Source organism: Peromyscus californicus, unplaced genomic scaffold, assembly GCF_007827085.1.
Source record: "Peromyscus californicus insignis strain IS unplaced genomic scaffold, ASM782708v3 Scaffold_11__1_contigs__length_118956290, whole genome shotgun sequence".
NCBI lineage: Eukaryota > Metazoa > Chordata > Mammalia > Rodentia > Cricetidae > Peromyscus > Peromyscus californicus.
In genome coordinates, this window is record NW_026294402.1 from 116370434 (window position 1) to 116386980 (window position 16547).

Sequence of the window (16547 nt, forward strand, 5' to 3'; positions counted from 1 at the left end):
TGCAGACTCCTGCCTCCACTGCCCAAGGTTGGGCTTCCAGCTTCTCCTCTGCAGCTGTTCTTCCCCTGGTACCCCTAAGTCGCTGGGCTTTCCACAATGTCCTCAGGGACCCTTTCCCTGCTCTTGTTTCTAACCTTTGGCCCCAGTGCCTGGCGGCGTCTCCAGAGCTGGCTCACAGATTAAAAAAAAAAAAAAAAGAAGAAAAAAGTTGACCACCTCATGGGGTCCCCTGCTTGTCACTTGCTGGCCCTGATGGCCCTTCATGGGGCCAGGGACCCTGGTCTATCTGGCATTCTTCAGTAAGCAGCAGTCTAAAGGGTAGGGGCTGGAGATGAAACTCTGTCCCAGGAGGTGGGTTTTCCCTATACCCTTACATACCCCCACCCCCAGGGACCAGACGGGTTCTGGGCACTGGCTGGGATGGTTGCTAAGTGGAAGGTGGGCACTAGCCCCTTCTCCGAGGCCGAGGTGTGTCTGGTGCTACACACTTCACCCTGCCCACATGGAGCTCCCTTGTGCTTCTCCGCTGCCACGCTTTTACACTTTATTTTAGAAAAAGATGGTCAAGTTGCTGAATGTTGGCATGTGGGAACTGGAGCATGGTGGCAACTTCCCAGGCCCACCCAAGAGACTGGCCTTGGAACCCTCACCTCTGGAAGACTTGCTGGGGTCTCTCTTGCCCAGCTGGACTTGGTAGGTTCTAGTCCTGGGCCTGCTCCTCTGAAGTGATACAGGCTGCTCTGGTGTTTGGAACAGTTGTTAGGGAGTCTCCATGGAGGTCCTGGTGGGCCCTGAACCAGGAGATGACCACTTTCATATCCCCTACAGTGGTCTAGGTGGTGGCAAGAAAGCCAGACACAGGTGTGTGGAGCTCTCCATGTCTGGTTGCATAGACACCCCCATGGGTCCCAGGGTGGGGACAGTAGTCATTCAAGGGAGATGAAGTGGGATGGGGAGAATAAACTTAGTACCCGCTCCTGGCCTTCCGCCCAGCCTCTTCTTTCTATGTCCCAGAATCTCAGCACACAACCCCCATGGGCATTTAGGGCATCCAATGGGGCCCACCTTTATCCCCTAAAAGGTTTGGTTGAGATGGGGCCCCCACACTGCCTCTGGGTCAGACACAGAAGGGCCTAAAAGACCCGAAGTTCTGGGATCTGCTGAAGTAAGCCCCCAAAGCAGCATCCATGAGAACTCCAGGGCCTCAGTCCTGGGGTCAGCAGGGCCCTGCGCCCGCTCAATCCCCCACGCTCAGTCCCTCTGATGCTTCTTGCAGACCCTAGGATCGCTGAGAGCCAGGGACCTCACAGGTATTTCCTGCCAACTCATGCTCTGCTTGGTGGAAGTCTGGGCCTCCACAACTGTCATCTGTCACCCTGCCCACAGGTGCAGAGTGCCACAGAGAGACCTGGAGGCCTGGTGTGGGAGGCTGGGGGTGAGTTGGCTGTCTAGGCAGATTCCTGTGGGGTTGCTGTCGCTCAAGACACTCTTAAGAGCTGGATGTGGGTAGAACATGCCTGTAACACCCGCACTTGGGAGGCAGAAGTAAGATGGTTCGGAGTTCACAAGCCACCTTTGGCCACATGGTGAGTTCCAGGCCAGCCTGCCCTATGGAATTGACACCCTGTCTCAAAAAGGCCTAAGAGTCAAAACAAGCTGTGATGTTGAGGGGGCTACTTCTTTTGTTGTTGTTTGGTTTTTCGAGACAAAAATATCCCCATGTAGCCCTGGCTGTCCTGGAACTCACTCTGTAGACCAGGCTAACCTTGAACTCAAGAGATCCGCCTGCCTCTGCCTCCTGAGTGCTGGGATTTAAAGGCATGGGCTACCACCACCCCGCTGTAAGTGGGCTTCTCTAGTGAGGATCCTGTTATGTTCTTTTCTCGCACCTCTGTGCTCTGTCCTTCCGTGTGCCACTTTCACACAGGGCCTTGGGCTATAGGCTGTGGGTTGTCAGACAGAGTGCCTAGAACATTCCTATTCCCCCAGGGTCTGGGCCCAGGCTCCTCTGCCTTATCTCTTCCTGAAGCCTGGCTGGGTTGTGGGGGGCCAGCTGGGAGACCAGCTCCCACATTTTACCTCAGGGTACTCTTGAGAGAGGGATAAGAGATTTAGATAGAAGGATAGAGGGGAGAGAAACCAGAAACACAGGATCGCCTCTGGGAGGGCCTGGATCCTTATCTACCGGCCCCTTCTGTCCTTTCTAAAGGGCCTTTTATAGGAATGCCAAGGGGTGGAGCAAAAGACCTCCCCCTGGGTTAGCCAAGTGTAGACCCTTCCAATCACCTAGTAACCATGCACATGGTCAAGCAATCCTCTAATGCAGCTCTGCTGGGTAAAGCAAGCTCAGATCTCACTAGGAAACCTTTATGGGCCTCCACAGCTGGGAAGGCTGTGCCCTGTCTATGCATGTCTGGTGTATTCAACAAGAATAAGACATGCACTCTGGCTTAGCAGTACTCTCCAGCCTTCCTTTGCTATGACATGGCCTTTTAGCTGTTGTATAGTAAGTCAGGTGAGGCTGGATCCCACTGTGGTGACAAGCCACCCACACTTCAGTGAGCACAACACGCTATGACCCTGTGAAGTCTGTGGGAGAGGCTTTGGTGCCTCAGAAGGACAGGTTACTTTGATCTGTGGCACAGTCATATTGACCTGGGTCTCCAGAAGGACGAGCTAGCTAGGGTGGGAACAGCATGCTGATGTTCAGAGATGACATGTCATTACCGAAGATTCCATGGCCAAGCCCTACTTCAGGGTGATGTGGAAAGAGGACCCTGGTGAGCAGCTGAAATGAAGAGAGTTCTAGAAATATAGCAGGCAGCAATACCCACTCCTGCACCTTGCCTTGGTCTCCTGGGACCAGTGTTGCCACGTAGTCTACTCGGCCAAGGGCAATGGAACACCTGAGAGCTGAGGCAGAGGGATGATTGAGCCCAGAAGTTTGAGGCCAGTCTACAACATATACCTTGTCTCAAAATGAATACAGCTTTTAAAATGGTGGTGTGTGTGATACTGACATGAACATGTAGCTGTCAGAGGATGGCCTCCAGTGTCAATTCTCACAGTTTTGGGGGCTGGGAGCAAGATTTCTTGTTTATCCACTTTTGTAGGCTAGGCTAACTGGCCTCTAAACTTCCAAGGTGTTCTTTCTATCACTATTTCCCATCTTTCCATGGAGCTGCTGGGATTTCAGGGCTCATGTACTGTACCCAGCTTCACATGGGTTCTGCATTTTACCCACTGAGATGTTGTCTTAGTTAGGGTTTCTATTGCTGTGACTAAACACCATGACCAAAGAGCAAGTCGGGGAGGAAGTCAGAACAGGAACTCAAACAGGGCAGGAACCTGGAGGCAGGAGCTGATGCATACATAGGCCATGGAGGGGAGCTGGCTTACCGGCTTGCTCCCCATGGCTTGCTCAACCTGCTGGGTTTTTTTTTTTTTTTCTGGTTTTTTGAGACAGGGTTTCTCTGTGTAGTTTTGCGTGTCAACCTGCTTTTTTACAGATCCCAGGACCACTAGCCCAGGGATGGCACCACCCCACAAAGGGCTGGGCCCTCCCTCATTGATCACTGGTTGAGAAAATGCTTCTACAGCTGGATCTCATGGAGGCATTTCCTCAGCTGAGGCTCCTTCCTCCCTGATGACTCTAGCTTGTGTCAAGTTGACACAAAACCAACCAGTTACAGTCATCTCTCTATACAAATTCATGTATGCACACGTGTGCAAGGCACACGACACACACACACACCCTATGTAGCTGAATATGACTTTGAACTTATTGTTCACCTTCTGCCTTCATCCCCCCCATGCTGGGATGGTAGGCATGTGCCGACCACACTGGGTTATGTGCAGCACTGGAAATCCAACCCCAGGTCTTGTGCATGCTAGGCAAGCACTCTACTCACTGAGCTATATCCTTGCCCTGAATACACCTTTTGGGGGGGGGTAGAGGATGAAAAATATAAAGTGTGAAGAGAGTCTGAGAAAAGGCAACATGTTGCAGCATCCCCAAGGCCTTGTCTGGAGAAACCTGCTAGATGTCCACAGATGGTCACTGGGGCCTTGAGGGAGTGGGGAGCACAGGTCCCATCCTTCTACATATCCCCAGGAGCAGCTGAGCAGACCCCACCTTGAACTTTTCTCAACACTCTTGCCGAGCTGGAGATGGGGCTCTCGAAGCTCTGTCCCCATGCCCCCCGGGGCTTCTGCAGCTCCCTGCAGCTGCCTGCAGCTGCCTGCAGCTGCCTAGCCTGCAGTTTCCTGCAATGCTGAGGACACAAGGAAACAGAAACCAGAGAAGTGAAGCCACTCGCGTGAGCAGATGCTAATCAACACAGGAACTAGATCTCAAGTCTGTCCGAGTCCCGGCCACTTGCTCTGTAAATGCTGCACCGCACCTCTTCTGCCCTCAGAGGCGGGCACACGTCATTGTTCAGCAGGACCAGGGCTATCAGTGGTAAATGACAGACCCTGTCTAGATAAAACAGAGAGTGACTGAACACAAGGATATTAGTTAAATCTTCAGAAGAACCAGAGATTTTACCAGAAGCAAACCCAACCTTGTCCAAAGGAGGGGTGCTCGCTGTTTTATCTTCTGTGAAAACTGGAGTGTGCTTACAAGTGTTTTCTCTTCTTCTGGCTCTGGAGATCGCCATGTGTTTTTACACAGACTTTTGTAGAACAAAAGTTTATTTTTGAGATTTAGTTGTTCACAATTCCCTTTTTCATGTCTTGTTCTTGGAGCTGAGGACTCACTCCCTGATCCAAAATACCTGTTATTCTCCTGCGTCTCCCCAAGGGCTTGCAGCCCCGTGATTACATTACTAAGCTACACTCATTTATTTGACTCTCTAAGAGTCAAATCTAGTCTTAGGATTGTCAAAGCACTCTCTCTGCTCCACCCCCACACCCCCCACGGTGTTTGTGCATATATAAGTATGTTTAGTGAATATAAAACACATGTAAGAGTTGTAATTGTGTACATGTGTGTGTTTATGTGTGTGAGTAAATGCCGGTGTGTGTTGCATGAATCCTAAATGGTCTTATAATAAAAAAAACAAAAACCTGGAGCCACATATTGGGGTAAATACTGAAAGATCAGAGAGACAAAGGAACAAGCCACTGCCACGTCTCACTTCGCCAACTCCACGAATCCTCTGACTGAACGTCTCTGAGTCCTCAGCCGAAAGTGGTCTAGCTGAAAAGACTTTAGTTCCTATCTCCTCACATCTTATATACCTTTCTCTGCCCAGCTAGGATTAAAGGCTTGTGGCTCCCAAGTACTGGGATTAAAGGTGTGTGCCACCATTGCCTGACCTCTATGTTTAATCTAGTGGCTTGCTCTGTCCTCTGATCCCCAGGCAAGCTTTATTTGATACACAATACATCACCAGAGGTGTGAGTATGTCATTGTGCCTGAGGAGGTCAGAGGACAGCCTTGGATGTCAGTCTTTACCTTCTTCCTTGTTTGGGAAACAAGGTTTACAAAAGGTTTTTCTGATGCACTGCCAGGCTAGCTGCCCCTCTGGAGATCCTTCTGTTCCCCCCCCCCGCCCATCTGGTAGGCACGTGAATTACAGATTCTTTTTTTTTTTTTTTCTTTGTTTGGTTTTTCGAGACAGGGTTTCTCTGTGTATCTTTTCGCCCTCCCTGGAAACTCACTCTGTAGCCCAGGCTGGCCTCGAACTCACAGAGATCCGCCTGCCTCTGCCTCCCGAATGCTGGGATTAAAGGCGTGCATCACCACTGCCCGGCCTGGATTACAAATTCTTACACTGCTCCTCTGGCTCTTCCATGGATCTGAACACAGGTCATCAGTCCTTTTGTGGCAGGTGATCTACCCACTGAACTGTCTCCCCAGCCCCCGGTTTTGTTATTTTAACCACTGTCAAGGGTACAGATGGGCCTCGTCAAACTCGCACGGTACGCAGCCTCACCACCACCCACCTCCAGAACTCTTCAACTTCCCAAACTGAAACGCTTGGTCTCCAAACCGGAATCCCATGTCCTTTGCGCCGAGCCCTGACAACCACCTCTCCACGTACTGCCCCTGAGAACTAACGATACAGATGAGTCCCATACAAAGAGGGTCACAGGGTTTAGTTCATGGCTGGGCTTGTTTCCTTTAGCATAATGTCTTCAGGCTTCATCCATGTTATAGAAGATGTCAGAACTTCTTTTTGTTTTTGGTTTTTTGAGACAGGATTTCTCTGTGTAGTTTTGGTGCCTGTCCTGGATTTCACTCTGTTGACCAGGCTGGCCTCGAACTCACCTGGCTCTGCCTCCCGAGTGCTGGGATTAAAGGTGTGCACCACCACTGCCTGGCTCAGAACTCCTTTTAAAGAGTGAACAAAATTACATTGTATATGTTTGGGATTTTTTTATATTTTATTTATTTGAGGTGTGTGTGTGTGTGTGTGTGTGTGTGTGTGTGTGTGTGTGTGTCCAAATATACATGCCACAAAACACATATGGGCATCAGAGAACAGTTTGCAGGAGGAGTCAGTTCTCTCCCTCTACCATGTCAGTTCTTGGGATGAATCTCAGGTCATCAAGGCCTGGCAGGAAGCTCTTTTACTGGTTAATCCATCTCACCATCCCTGGTTTGGGGATGGGATCACGCCATGGCACACATGTGTATGTCAGAAGAAAACTTCAGAAAATCAGTTCTCTTCTTCACCATGTGGGGCCCAGGGACCACGCTTAGGTCATCAGGCTTAATGGCAAGCACCTTTACCTCCTGACCCATGCCGTAGACCTCTATTTCTAGGTTTTTAAAAAGTTGACTTCTGGGCTGGAGAGGTGGCTCAGCAGTTAAGAGCACTGGCTGCTCTTCCAGAGGTCCTGAGTTCAATTCCCAGCACCCACATGGTGGCTCACACCCATCTATAATAGGATGCAACGCCCTCTGCCGGCATGCATACATGCAGACAGAGCACTCTCACATAAATAGATATTTAAACAACAACGAAAAATTGACTCCCTGGGAATGTTTCCCAGACAGAGAGTTTCACTAGGTATAGAATCCACAACTGATAGGTTTTAGAGCCTTAAAAAAAGTTAAAAGCGGGATTGGGGAATTTAACTCAGTGGTAGAGTGCTTGCCTAGCAAGCGCAAGGCCCTGGGTTCAGTCAACTCAAAAAAAAATAAATAAATAAATAAATAAATAAATAAATAAATTAAAAAGTGTGCCACTTCCTGTGGCTGCCGTAACTACTACTACTACTACTTCTTCTTCTTCTTCTTCTTCTTCTTCTTCTTCTTCTTCTTCTTCTTCTTCTTCTTCTTCTTCTTCTTCTTTGATTTTTTGAGACAGGGTTTCTCTGTGTAGCTTTGCGCCTTTCCTCGAACTCACAGAGATCCACCTGCCTCTGCCTCCCGAGCGCTGGGATTAAAGGCGTGCGCCACCACGGCCTGGCTTTTTTTTTTTTTTTTGGTTTTTCGCCATAACTTCTGATGAGAAGACACTGTCACCCAAGTAGCTGCCCTTCACCCTTCATAGATCATACATATATTTTTCTTTCTCTTTGATTTTAAAAATTTTAAGTATGATACATTTAAGCATGAATTTCTCTGCATCTATCCTGTCTGCAGCTTGCTTAGCTTCTTTATGGTATGTGTGGTATGGTGTGTGTGAGGTGTGGTATGGTGTGTGTGTGTATGATGTGTGTGTAGTGTGTGTGAGGTGTGGTGTATGTGTGTGTGTGTATGATGTGTGTGTATGTGTGGTGTGTGTGGTGTGTATGTGGTGTGTGTGTAGTGTGGTGTGGTGTGTGTATAGTGGTGTGTGTGTGCAGTATGGTGTATGTGTGTAGTGTGGTGTGTGTGGTTGTGTGTGTGTAGTGGTGTGTGTGTGGTGTAGTATGTGTGGTATGGTGTGTGTGTGTATGGTGTGTATGTGGTATGTGTGTCATGTGGTGTGGTATGGTGAGTGTGTGGAGTGTGTGTGGTGTGGTGTGATATGGTGTGGTGTGGTGTGGTGTATGGGAGTGTCCACTGTGTTCATGTGGGACCCAGTTATCTTTCCACCGCGTGGATTCCACTCATCAAGCTCTGGTCCTCAGACACCTTTGCCCTTGAGGCCCCCCGCCTCTCCTGGTGTGTCTTAACTAAATTTGGGGATTTTCAGCCATTGTTACTAGACTTAGTCTTTGACCTGTCTCGCTTCCTTCTCTCTCTCTCCTTCTTTCTCTGGTTAGGATACAGTGCAGTTTTCGGCTCTGTTTGTGCCCCAGGCCCGAGACCCTCTGTGTAACTATGTACACTCACTGTAACACCTCGCCGTTGCCTGGTAGGGGGGGTTCTAGGTCCTTCTCTGCAGTGATTTATTCTCTCACTTTTTTGTTTGTTTGGTTTTGGGGATTTTTTTTTTCCAAGACAGAGTTTCTCTGTGCAGCCCTGGCTGTCCTAGAACTCGCTCTGTAGCCCAGGCTGGCCTCGAACTCAGAGATCCACCTGCCTCTGCCTTCCTAGTGCTGGGATTAAAGGTGTGCGCCACCACCCGGCTAGTCTCTCACTTTTGTCAAGGCCACTCAGGAAGCTTTTGCTTTGTTGTATTTTTTCAGGTCTGTAATTCCCACTTGGTTTTTCTGTATCACTTCTATTTCTTACTGAGATTTTTCTGCTTTGAGAAATTTAAAGGAATCTTTAAATTGATTGATTTTTAATTTTGTGATTGTTGCTTTCAAATCCTTCCAGATAATTCTAGTGTTTAATATTTTCCTGCATGTTGGTGCCTGTTGATTCTTTTGGCATTCAAGTTATGATATTCTTAATCCTTGGTCTGATTCTCTCTCTCTCTCTCTCTCTCTCTCTCTCTCTCTCTCTCTCTCTCTCTCTCTCTCTCTCTCTCTCAGATCTTTCATTGCAATAAGCAAACAGATTGTTCAAGTTTAGTGCCCCTTGTCTTTCTTGAATTACCTCTTCCTCTTCCCAGTTCAGGAACAAGTATTCTCCTCGGAAGCTCCCCTAGTCTAGCCCTGGTCTGCTTTTGTGAATTCAGGTTCAGAGCAGAGTGTAATCGTGAGAGGCCGTGAAGATCTTTAAATCTCGCTCCTGCCAGTGCTACCTGGGGACAGGGGATCCCCTAGGCCAGTCTTGTGTCTCTGAACGGGAGAATGAGTTTCAGGCTCAGGACACCTCCCTTGGATGCTTGCTGGCAGTGGGGCTCCTGCTTTGTCTCCCTGTGGCGGTCCCTGTGTGGACTCGTGGAGGCTTGTGGGTGCAGTCTGTGGCCGGAATGAGCCTTCCTGCGCTGCCTTGCTGCTCTGTAGGGCCAGGAACCATCATCCTTGGCTCCCTCCATGATGCCCACCTCAGCAGATGTAGGCTCCGTAGGGATGGTGTTCACAACTGACTCAACCACCCACAAACTGTGTAAACTACACAACAGGCTCTGGATGGCCGATGAACCACGCTTCAATGTTTTCCTGGGAAGCCTGGCAGGGAGTCAGCACCGTAGAATCCGTCAAAAACCAAAATATGGCATTAAGTCATCTGGTGGCTATAAATTAATTTTTCAGTCAGTGTCTTCTATTCAGGACTTTGGAAAGTGAGACTGTGATCACATTTTTATTCACTTGGGGAGGGTTCTTCAAGTTGTCAGAGATGGGTATGTCTGCTCTGGCTCAGCCGTGTGGCAGCTGTGCAACCCAGCAAATAACTGCAACGTTGTCTAGAAATGCCCCACTGTCCGGGGCTGGGATGGAAACCCTCCCGGCCTGCCCTAAGACAGCCCTTGAAGTTGCAGAAAGGTGGGCAGCCCACCTCTGGAGCCTGACCAAGTATGTGCCCCATAGGACTGAGTGACTGTCAGCTGTGCTGCTCATGAGGGACAGGCAGTGATGGTTCTGGAATCATAAAAGGGGAGGTGACTCAGTCCCCCCCCCCCGTCTTTTCTCCTATCCCCCCACAAGCTCAAGGTTAAAAACAAGTGACTCAGAGGCATGGTGGGGGAGTGCTCCATTACACCTCCTACCAGTGTCCCAGGGCTAAATTTAACCCACAGCTGCAGCCTTTGGAGCTCGGGGAATGCGTTAATTTAGAGACTAAAGCCCATGTGTGTGGGTTGGGAGGTGGACGGGAGTCCAGAGCAAGGTGGGCATTGAGATTGGCTATGCCTAGTCTCAACCCAACTCCTCAAATCACAAACAGGCTTGCAAGGGCCCAAGGCCAGGCAGGAACACCATAAGCCTAAAGTGGACGAAGGACAATGGGCACAGACAGACAGGCAAAGTCCCTGAGCACTATACAGACTGTGGGAAATGCCACTATTTAGACTCTACAATTCTGAATTGTATTCATTCCCTCGAATATTAAGAATTTGAAGGTCTAAACACCCAGAATAGTAGCATCCTAGGAAACTAGTTTTCCAGCAGGCCTGACACCTCTGAGTGCTCCTTGGCACATGCTGCCCCAGGGTCTCTGGCCCTCAGCAGAGCTGAGCTGAGGCCCTTGGATTCTAGCGCGTCTCCCTCATTGAATGGGAGGGGAAACTGAGGCTCAATGGAGAAACACCTACCCTTATTGACTTACGGGGTTTCTTTAAGGAAAGGGAAAGTCTCTGAACTGAGGCAGAGAGGAAACCCCTTCGCATTTTGAAAGTGGGCGCCAAGGTTTCTAAACAGTGATTGCCAAGGACACGTTCACCGAGCAGGAAACTCAAAGGTACTGTAACCAGGAGTAGTCACGTGAGATACGCTCTGTGAGGACGGCTGTGAGCACACAAGCCTGGGAGGCAGGGAGGAAGGAAGAGTCCTGGAAGAGGGGCGCCCTGCTCTGTGGACTTCAGCCCGGGGCCAGAGTTCCCTTCATGCATAGTCTATACTAAGGAATCCAGAGGCAAGGCTTCCCTGGGTTCTGGTGGCAAATAGGACCGAGAGACTTCCAGTTCTGGAAGGGCCCAGACCCCACCCTCACCCCATGAGCCCCAGCGCTGAGTCAAGGCTGCTCAGGGAGAGGGCCTCTGCCCAGCTGTCCCCTGTGCGTCATGTGCAGGAGGCCAAGTGGCTCCTCTTACAGGGTCCGGGCATCCTCTATATATAGCCCAGCACAGACAGCTGCGCAGTCAGTGCCTGACCCCATAGGACAACAGAGGTGTGCAGAGCGGGCCCTGACACACAGGTTTGCTGCGTTCTAGGGAGCCGCACTATGACGCTGGGCTTGGAGCAGGCTGAGGAGCAGCGGCTGTACCAGCAGACGCTCCTTCAGGACGGCCTCAAGGACATGCTGGACCACGGCAAGTTCCTGGACTGCGTGGTGCGCGTGGGCGAGCGCGAGTTCCCGTGCCACCGCCTGGTACTGGCCGCCTGCAGCCCCTACTTTCGCGCGCGCTTTCTGGCAGAGCCCGATGGCGCGCGAGAGCTGCGCCTGGAGGAGGTGTCGCCCGACGTGGTGTCCCAGGTGCTGCACTACCTGTACACATCGGAGATCGCGCTGGACGAGGCAAGCGTGCAGGACCTCTTCGCCGCGGCGCACCGATTCCAGATCCCGTCCATCTTCACCATCTGCGTGTCGTTCCTTCAGAAGCGCCTGTGCTTGGCCAATTGCCTGGCAGTCTTCCGCCTCGGCCTCCTACTAGACTGCGCGCGCCTGGCGGTGGCAGCGCGCGACTTCATCTGCTCGCGCTTCCCGCTGGTGGCGCGCGACAGCGACTTCCTGGGGCTCTCCGCTGACGAACTGATCGCCATCATCTCCAGCGACGGCCTCAATGTGGAAAAGGAGGAGGCAGTGTTCGAGGCGGTGATGCGCTGGGCCGGCAGCGGCGATGCCGAGGCCCAGGGGGAGCGTCAGCGCGCACTGCCTACCGTCTTTGAGAGCATTCGCTGCCGCCTGCTGCCTCGCGCCTTCCTGGAGAGCCGCGTGGAGCGCCATCCACTTGTGCGCGCCCAGCCCGAGCTGTTGCGCAAGGTGCAGATGGTGAAGGATGCACACGAGGGCCGCCTCACTACACTACGCAAGAAGAAGAAGGAGAAGGGCGAGAAAACCGTCCAGGCCAAGGAGGCCAACCAGGGCGCAGCAGACACCAAGGCTGAGGACGATGAGGAACGCGTACTGCCTGGGATCCTCAACGATACCCTACGCTTCGGCATGTTCCTGCAAGACCTCATCTTCATGATCAGCGAGGAGGGTGCAGTGGCCTACGACCCAGCTGCCAACGAATGCTACTGTGCATCTCTGTCCACCCAGATCCCCAAGAACCACGTCAGCCTGGTGACCAAGGAGAACCAGGTCTTCGTGGCCGGTGGCCTCTTCTACAATGAGGACAACAAGGAGGACCCTATGAGTGCTTACTTTCTGCAGGTGATTGGCCAGCCCTGGGAGGGAGGGACTAGTGCTGGATACTAGGAAGCGGCCTTGGAGTGTGGGAGGGGCGTGTGTCTACTTGAGCACTCTCTTTGGATATATGACCTTTGACTGGCAGCCACTTATTTAAAGGGGGGAGAGTTAAAGGCAGTTTCCAAAGGGCTGTGTAAGTCTGGGTGAGGGGAAAGCCTGGCCCAGTGGTGTGGCTGTGGGACCCTGTGGTCTTGAGCCTTGTCAGGCCTCCACAGTCCCCCAGGCTGGCTACGGTGTGAAGTGTCTTCTCTCTGGGTCTCTGTACATAGGACACTCACTGTTCTCCCTGGTCCATTAAATAATATCAAGTGTCCATTCACACAATTCGGGGTCCTTGTACCTGTAACCACAGGGTTAGTCAGATGCAGAAGGTGGGGTGGAAAGCGTGGATTCTAAGGGGTGGGAAGCCTGGAGCAGAGGGTCACCAAAGAGTCAAGGCCACGCGAGGACCCCATCTTAGAGGGGAAAACTCCTCTCCATGGGATTTGGCTGAGCTGGGCCAGGAGGTTAGTACAGGAGGTTGGTGTGGCTGACCCAAGGATGCAATCTGCCCACAGTTTGACCATTTGGACTCTGAGTGGCTGGGGATGCCGCCACTCCCCTCACCACGCTGCCTCTTCGGCCTGGGGGAGGCTCTCAACGCCATCTACGTGGTCGGTGGCCGGGAGCTCAAGGACAGTGAGGACAGCCTGGACTCAGTCCTGTGCTATGACAGGCTGTAAGTGGGCGGGGTGAGGCTGCCGTGGGGACAGGGTGGTGTGGGGCAGGGCCCTGGGGAGGGGCTAGGATCACTGGAGCACCCAGGAGGCCGGCACAGGTGCACAACCATTGGGTGGAGACCTGAAAATAAATCCGTGAGCAGAGGGGCAGGTAGGCTGGTGCAAAGGCCCAAGACAGCAGGGGAGGGGGCCCAGGGATGCACTGAATGCATTCTAACATGTGTTGTGAGTGTGGGTGCCGAGAAACAGACTTGATGTAGCCATGCTCCAGTCCCTCCTGTCCCTCCAGGTCATTCAAGTGGGGTGAATCGGACTCACTGCCCTATGCAGTATATGGTCACGCGGTGCTTTCCCACATGGACCTGGTCTACGTCATTGGCGGCAAAGGCAAGGACAGGTGAGGTTCAGGCTGGTGGAGTGGAGCCTCTGTGTGGCTGAGGGGACAGGCAGTTGTCACCGCCTCTCTCTCTCTCTCCCCATTCACCCTGTCGGCCCACAGGAAATGTTTAAGCACGATGTGTGTCTATGACCCCAAGAAGTTTGAGTGGAAGGAGCTGGCGCCCATGCAGACAGCCCGCTCACTCTTCGGGGCCACGGTCCATGATGGCCGCATCTTTGTGGCTGCAGGGGTGACAGACACAGGGCTTACCAGCTCCACGGAGGTGTACAGCATTGCAGACAACAAGTAGGTCCCTTTCCCCACCCCCGCTCCTCTGCAGCTGCTCTCCTGAGTCAGCCCTCTCTGCCCTGCTGAGGGTCATAGACCCAGGTCCTCATGTAGATCTGGGACATTGGCATAGAACTAGTCCCTCTCCTCTGAGGCTTCCCTGCAGGAGAGTCTACAGAAGGGCTCCCAGGGTGAGGTGGGGCGGGGGTGACAGTTTCCTCATTTGGGGATTGCTACCAGGAAATGGGCTGGCTCTGAGGTTGCAGCATCAAGTCAGGAGTTCAGGAGAGAGAAGCCATCTGGACCCACCCAGCAAAGATGGCAGTTAGTGGGTACCCAACCAAGAGGTGGGGCTCCTAGAGGAACCAGGCTCAGGAGAATGGAGATTGGTGGATGAAGGGATGTGGGAGGGTTCTGGGATGGGATAGGTGACAGAGTAAGACCAGTGAAATGTCTCCTAGGAGTTTAAGCTCCATGGCTCACCGGCTGCCACAGGACAGCAGATTAGGAAATTTCTCAGAGACAGGGGTCTGGTTGCAGCTGTGACGAGGGCTAATAGACTCCTCGGGCTGGGAATGTGTTAGGGAAAGGACCAAGGAAAGGCAGTGGAGCGAGCGTGGCTTCTGAGGAATGGGGCAGGCAGAGGAGCTGCATTTCCAACAGTCACTGAGGTCAGCGGTGGGGAGGGTGTTGGGCGGGAAAGAGGGTGAAATGGATGCTTTCGAGTAAGTCTAAGAGGCCAGTTGTCGGGGGAACCCTGGGGGATAGGCAGCAAGTTGAAGATCCGTTCAGGAAATGTAGATTCAGGTACCTGGGGGTGTGCGGGAGAAAGCCAGGGAGCAGACACCAGGAGAACCGCCAGGATGTCTTAGAGGAGAAGGATGGAGGGCATCCAAGGAGCAGGGCCATCAGTGGCAGGCAACCACAGCCTGGGCCTGAGTCCAGCAACACTGGGGACTGAGTTCACAGGTATAGGGATATATATATATATATATATATATATCTCCATTCACTATGCAGGTTAAATGGAATGGCAAAGTGATGGGGAAGGGGAGGAGGAGGACCAGGAAGGGGAGGGAAGTAAAGGTCAGAGTGAATGGGGGCACGGCTGGATGACCAAGCTTCTAGGCGGTTGAAGGGCAGCAGCCTGGAATTCGGATTTCCCGGGGTGATGGATGCTAGGAAGGTGGGAACAGCGGCTGCTGAAGCCCTGGATAACTCTCCTCCCCCTGTCCCTAGGTGGTCCTCTTTTGAGGCCTTCCCACAGGAGCGCAGCTCGCTCAGCCTGGTCAGCCTAGCTGGCACTCTCTATGCCCTGGGTGGCTTTGCCACTCTGGAGACTGAGTCTGGAGAGCTGGTCCCCACGGAACTCAATGACATATGGAGGTGAGCCCAGCCTCAGGATCTGAGGGGGATCCTGAGTGTCCCAAGGCAGGGTCAGCAAACACAGTGTTCCACCCTGGCTTCTCACAAGCCCTTGGAGGAGAGTGACACGTGGCCTGCCCCGCTGTGGAGCGCCAGTAGGTCACAGGCAGGAGCCAATCCTAAGCTTCAGGCACAGACCCAGAGTCTGTCCTTTTCTGGGGTGCTTTGTTTAGGAGTGGGAGGTAGCTGGATCCAGGCTCCAAGAGCTGTTTTTTTTTTCCACACCCCTTCCTGGTGTGGGGAAGAAGGCCATCATCTCAGGGACTTCTTCAGTGTACAGAAGCTTCAGGAGGAGAGACTTGAATTTGGGGACTGGAAGTCTTCCCAGAGGGCAGTGAACTTTGAGGAATGTGGGGACCTTGGGATGGCTTTTCCTGGGAGGGGGCTGCTTTACACTGCCGGGTATATTCTTATGGTATCTGTTGTGGGGATCCCACTTTTTTGTTTTGTTTTTTGAGACAGGGTTTCTCCGTGTAGTTTTGGTGCCTGTCCTGAATCTCTCTCTGTAGACCAGGCTGGCCTCGAACTCACAGAGATCCGCCTGGCTCTGTCTCCCGAGTGCTGGGATTAAAAGCGTGCATCACTACCGCCAGGCGAGGATCCCACTTTTAAGCACATGAAAATTGTTTAGAAATAGAACTACTTGGAGGTAGGCCTAGGGCACCAGCTACCCCTCCTTGCAGGGTCCCTGCCTGGCCTCAGTTGATAAAGCCCCCATCCTTGTACCCACTTTCCCTTCCCCTCAGATTCAATGAGGACGAGAAGAAGTGGGAGGGGGTCCTGCGGGAGATCGCCTATGCGGCCGGTGCCACTTTCCTCCCTGTACGCCTCAATGTGCTTCGCCTGACCAAGATGTGACCGGTGCAAGGCCCTAACTGAGCCTCCTTCCTGTCCTGTGGCCTCACAACAAATGCCTTGTGGGATCCAGAGAGGAGCTGGGAGAGGCCAGTATGAGCCAGAGAGGCTACTTCAGTCAGGAAAGTGACGGAAGGGATTTCTCCATGTCTCCTCAAGGACTGAAAAGCTAGGCAGGCACCCCAGGCTGTGTTCTGGCTCTGCCCATGTTGGCTGTGTGTGCCCATTACATCTCCTAAGGGACTCAGTGTCTGTGCCCATCATATGGGAGTGTCTGTTGTTGGCACCTTCTGGTGTTAACCCAGACCTCCCTTAGGAAGTTCAGGGGCAATAAACTGCCTTCTGAGCATCTAACCCAGGGTCTAGAATTAGCCACCACAAAGAGCCAGTGTCTAGAGGGCTGAAGATTAAGAGCTTGACTATACCAGGGTTGGGCTGTCAACGTGAGTGGTCCTGCCCTCACAGGACACCCCATCATGTCCTGTGAATGGCCCTTCCCCCAAAGCCTGGAACCATCAGCTTAGAGTAGACAAGAAGC

At 52.3% G+C, this 16547-nt stretch overlaps 1 protein-coding gene across 2 annotated transcripts; it reads left to right on the forward strand.

The window, feature by feature from the left end:
• The first annotated feature begins 7453 nt into the window (after positions 1–7453).
• LOC128101683 (kelch-like protein 40) lies at positions 7454–16444 on the forward strand. Of its 2 annotated transcripts, XM_052725002.1 has the most exons (6): positions 7457–12307; positions 12901–13061; positions 13352–13459; positions 13562–13747; positions 14969–15115; positions 15901–16444. In XM_052725002.1, the coding sequence occupies exons 1-6, from the start codon at positions 11156–11158 to the stop codon at positions 16010–16012; spliced, it is 1866 nt and encodes a 621-aa protein (XP_052580962.1). In that variant the 5' UTR covers positions 7457–11155; the 3' UTR covers positions 16013–16444. The 2 variants fall into 2 exon arrangements, with proteins under 2 accessions (XP_052580969.1, XP_052580962.1); XM_052725009.1 differs by lacking the exon at positions 14969–15115 and having other exon boundaries at positions 7454–12307.
• Positions 16445–16547: the final 103 nt, after the last annotated feature.

Bases quoted from the DNA above. Each gene is read 5' to 3' on its own strand.
- LOC128101683 (XM_052725002.1), top strand. From the start codon at position 11,156: ATGACGCTGGGCTTGGAGCAGGCTGAGGAGCAGCGGCTGTACCAGCAG. The intron at 13,460-13,561 runs GTGAGGTTCAGG...GTCGGCCCACAG, and splicing joins GGCGGCAAAGGCAAGGACAG to GAAATGTTTAAGCACGATGT. The intron at 13,748-14,968 runs GTAGGTCCCTTT...CCCTGTCCCTAG, and splicing joins TACAGCATTGCAGACAACAA to GTGGTCCTCTTTTGAGGCCT.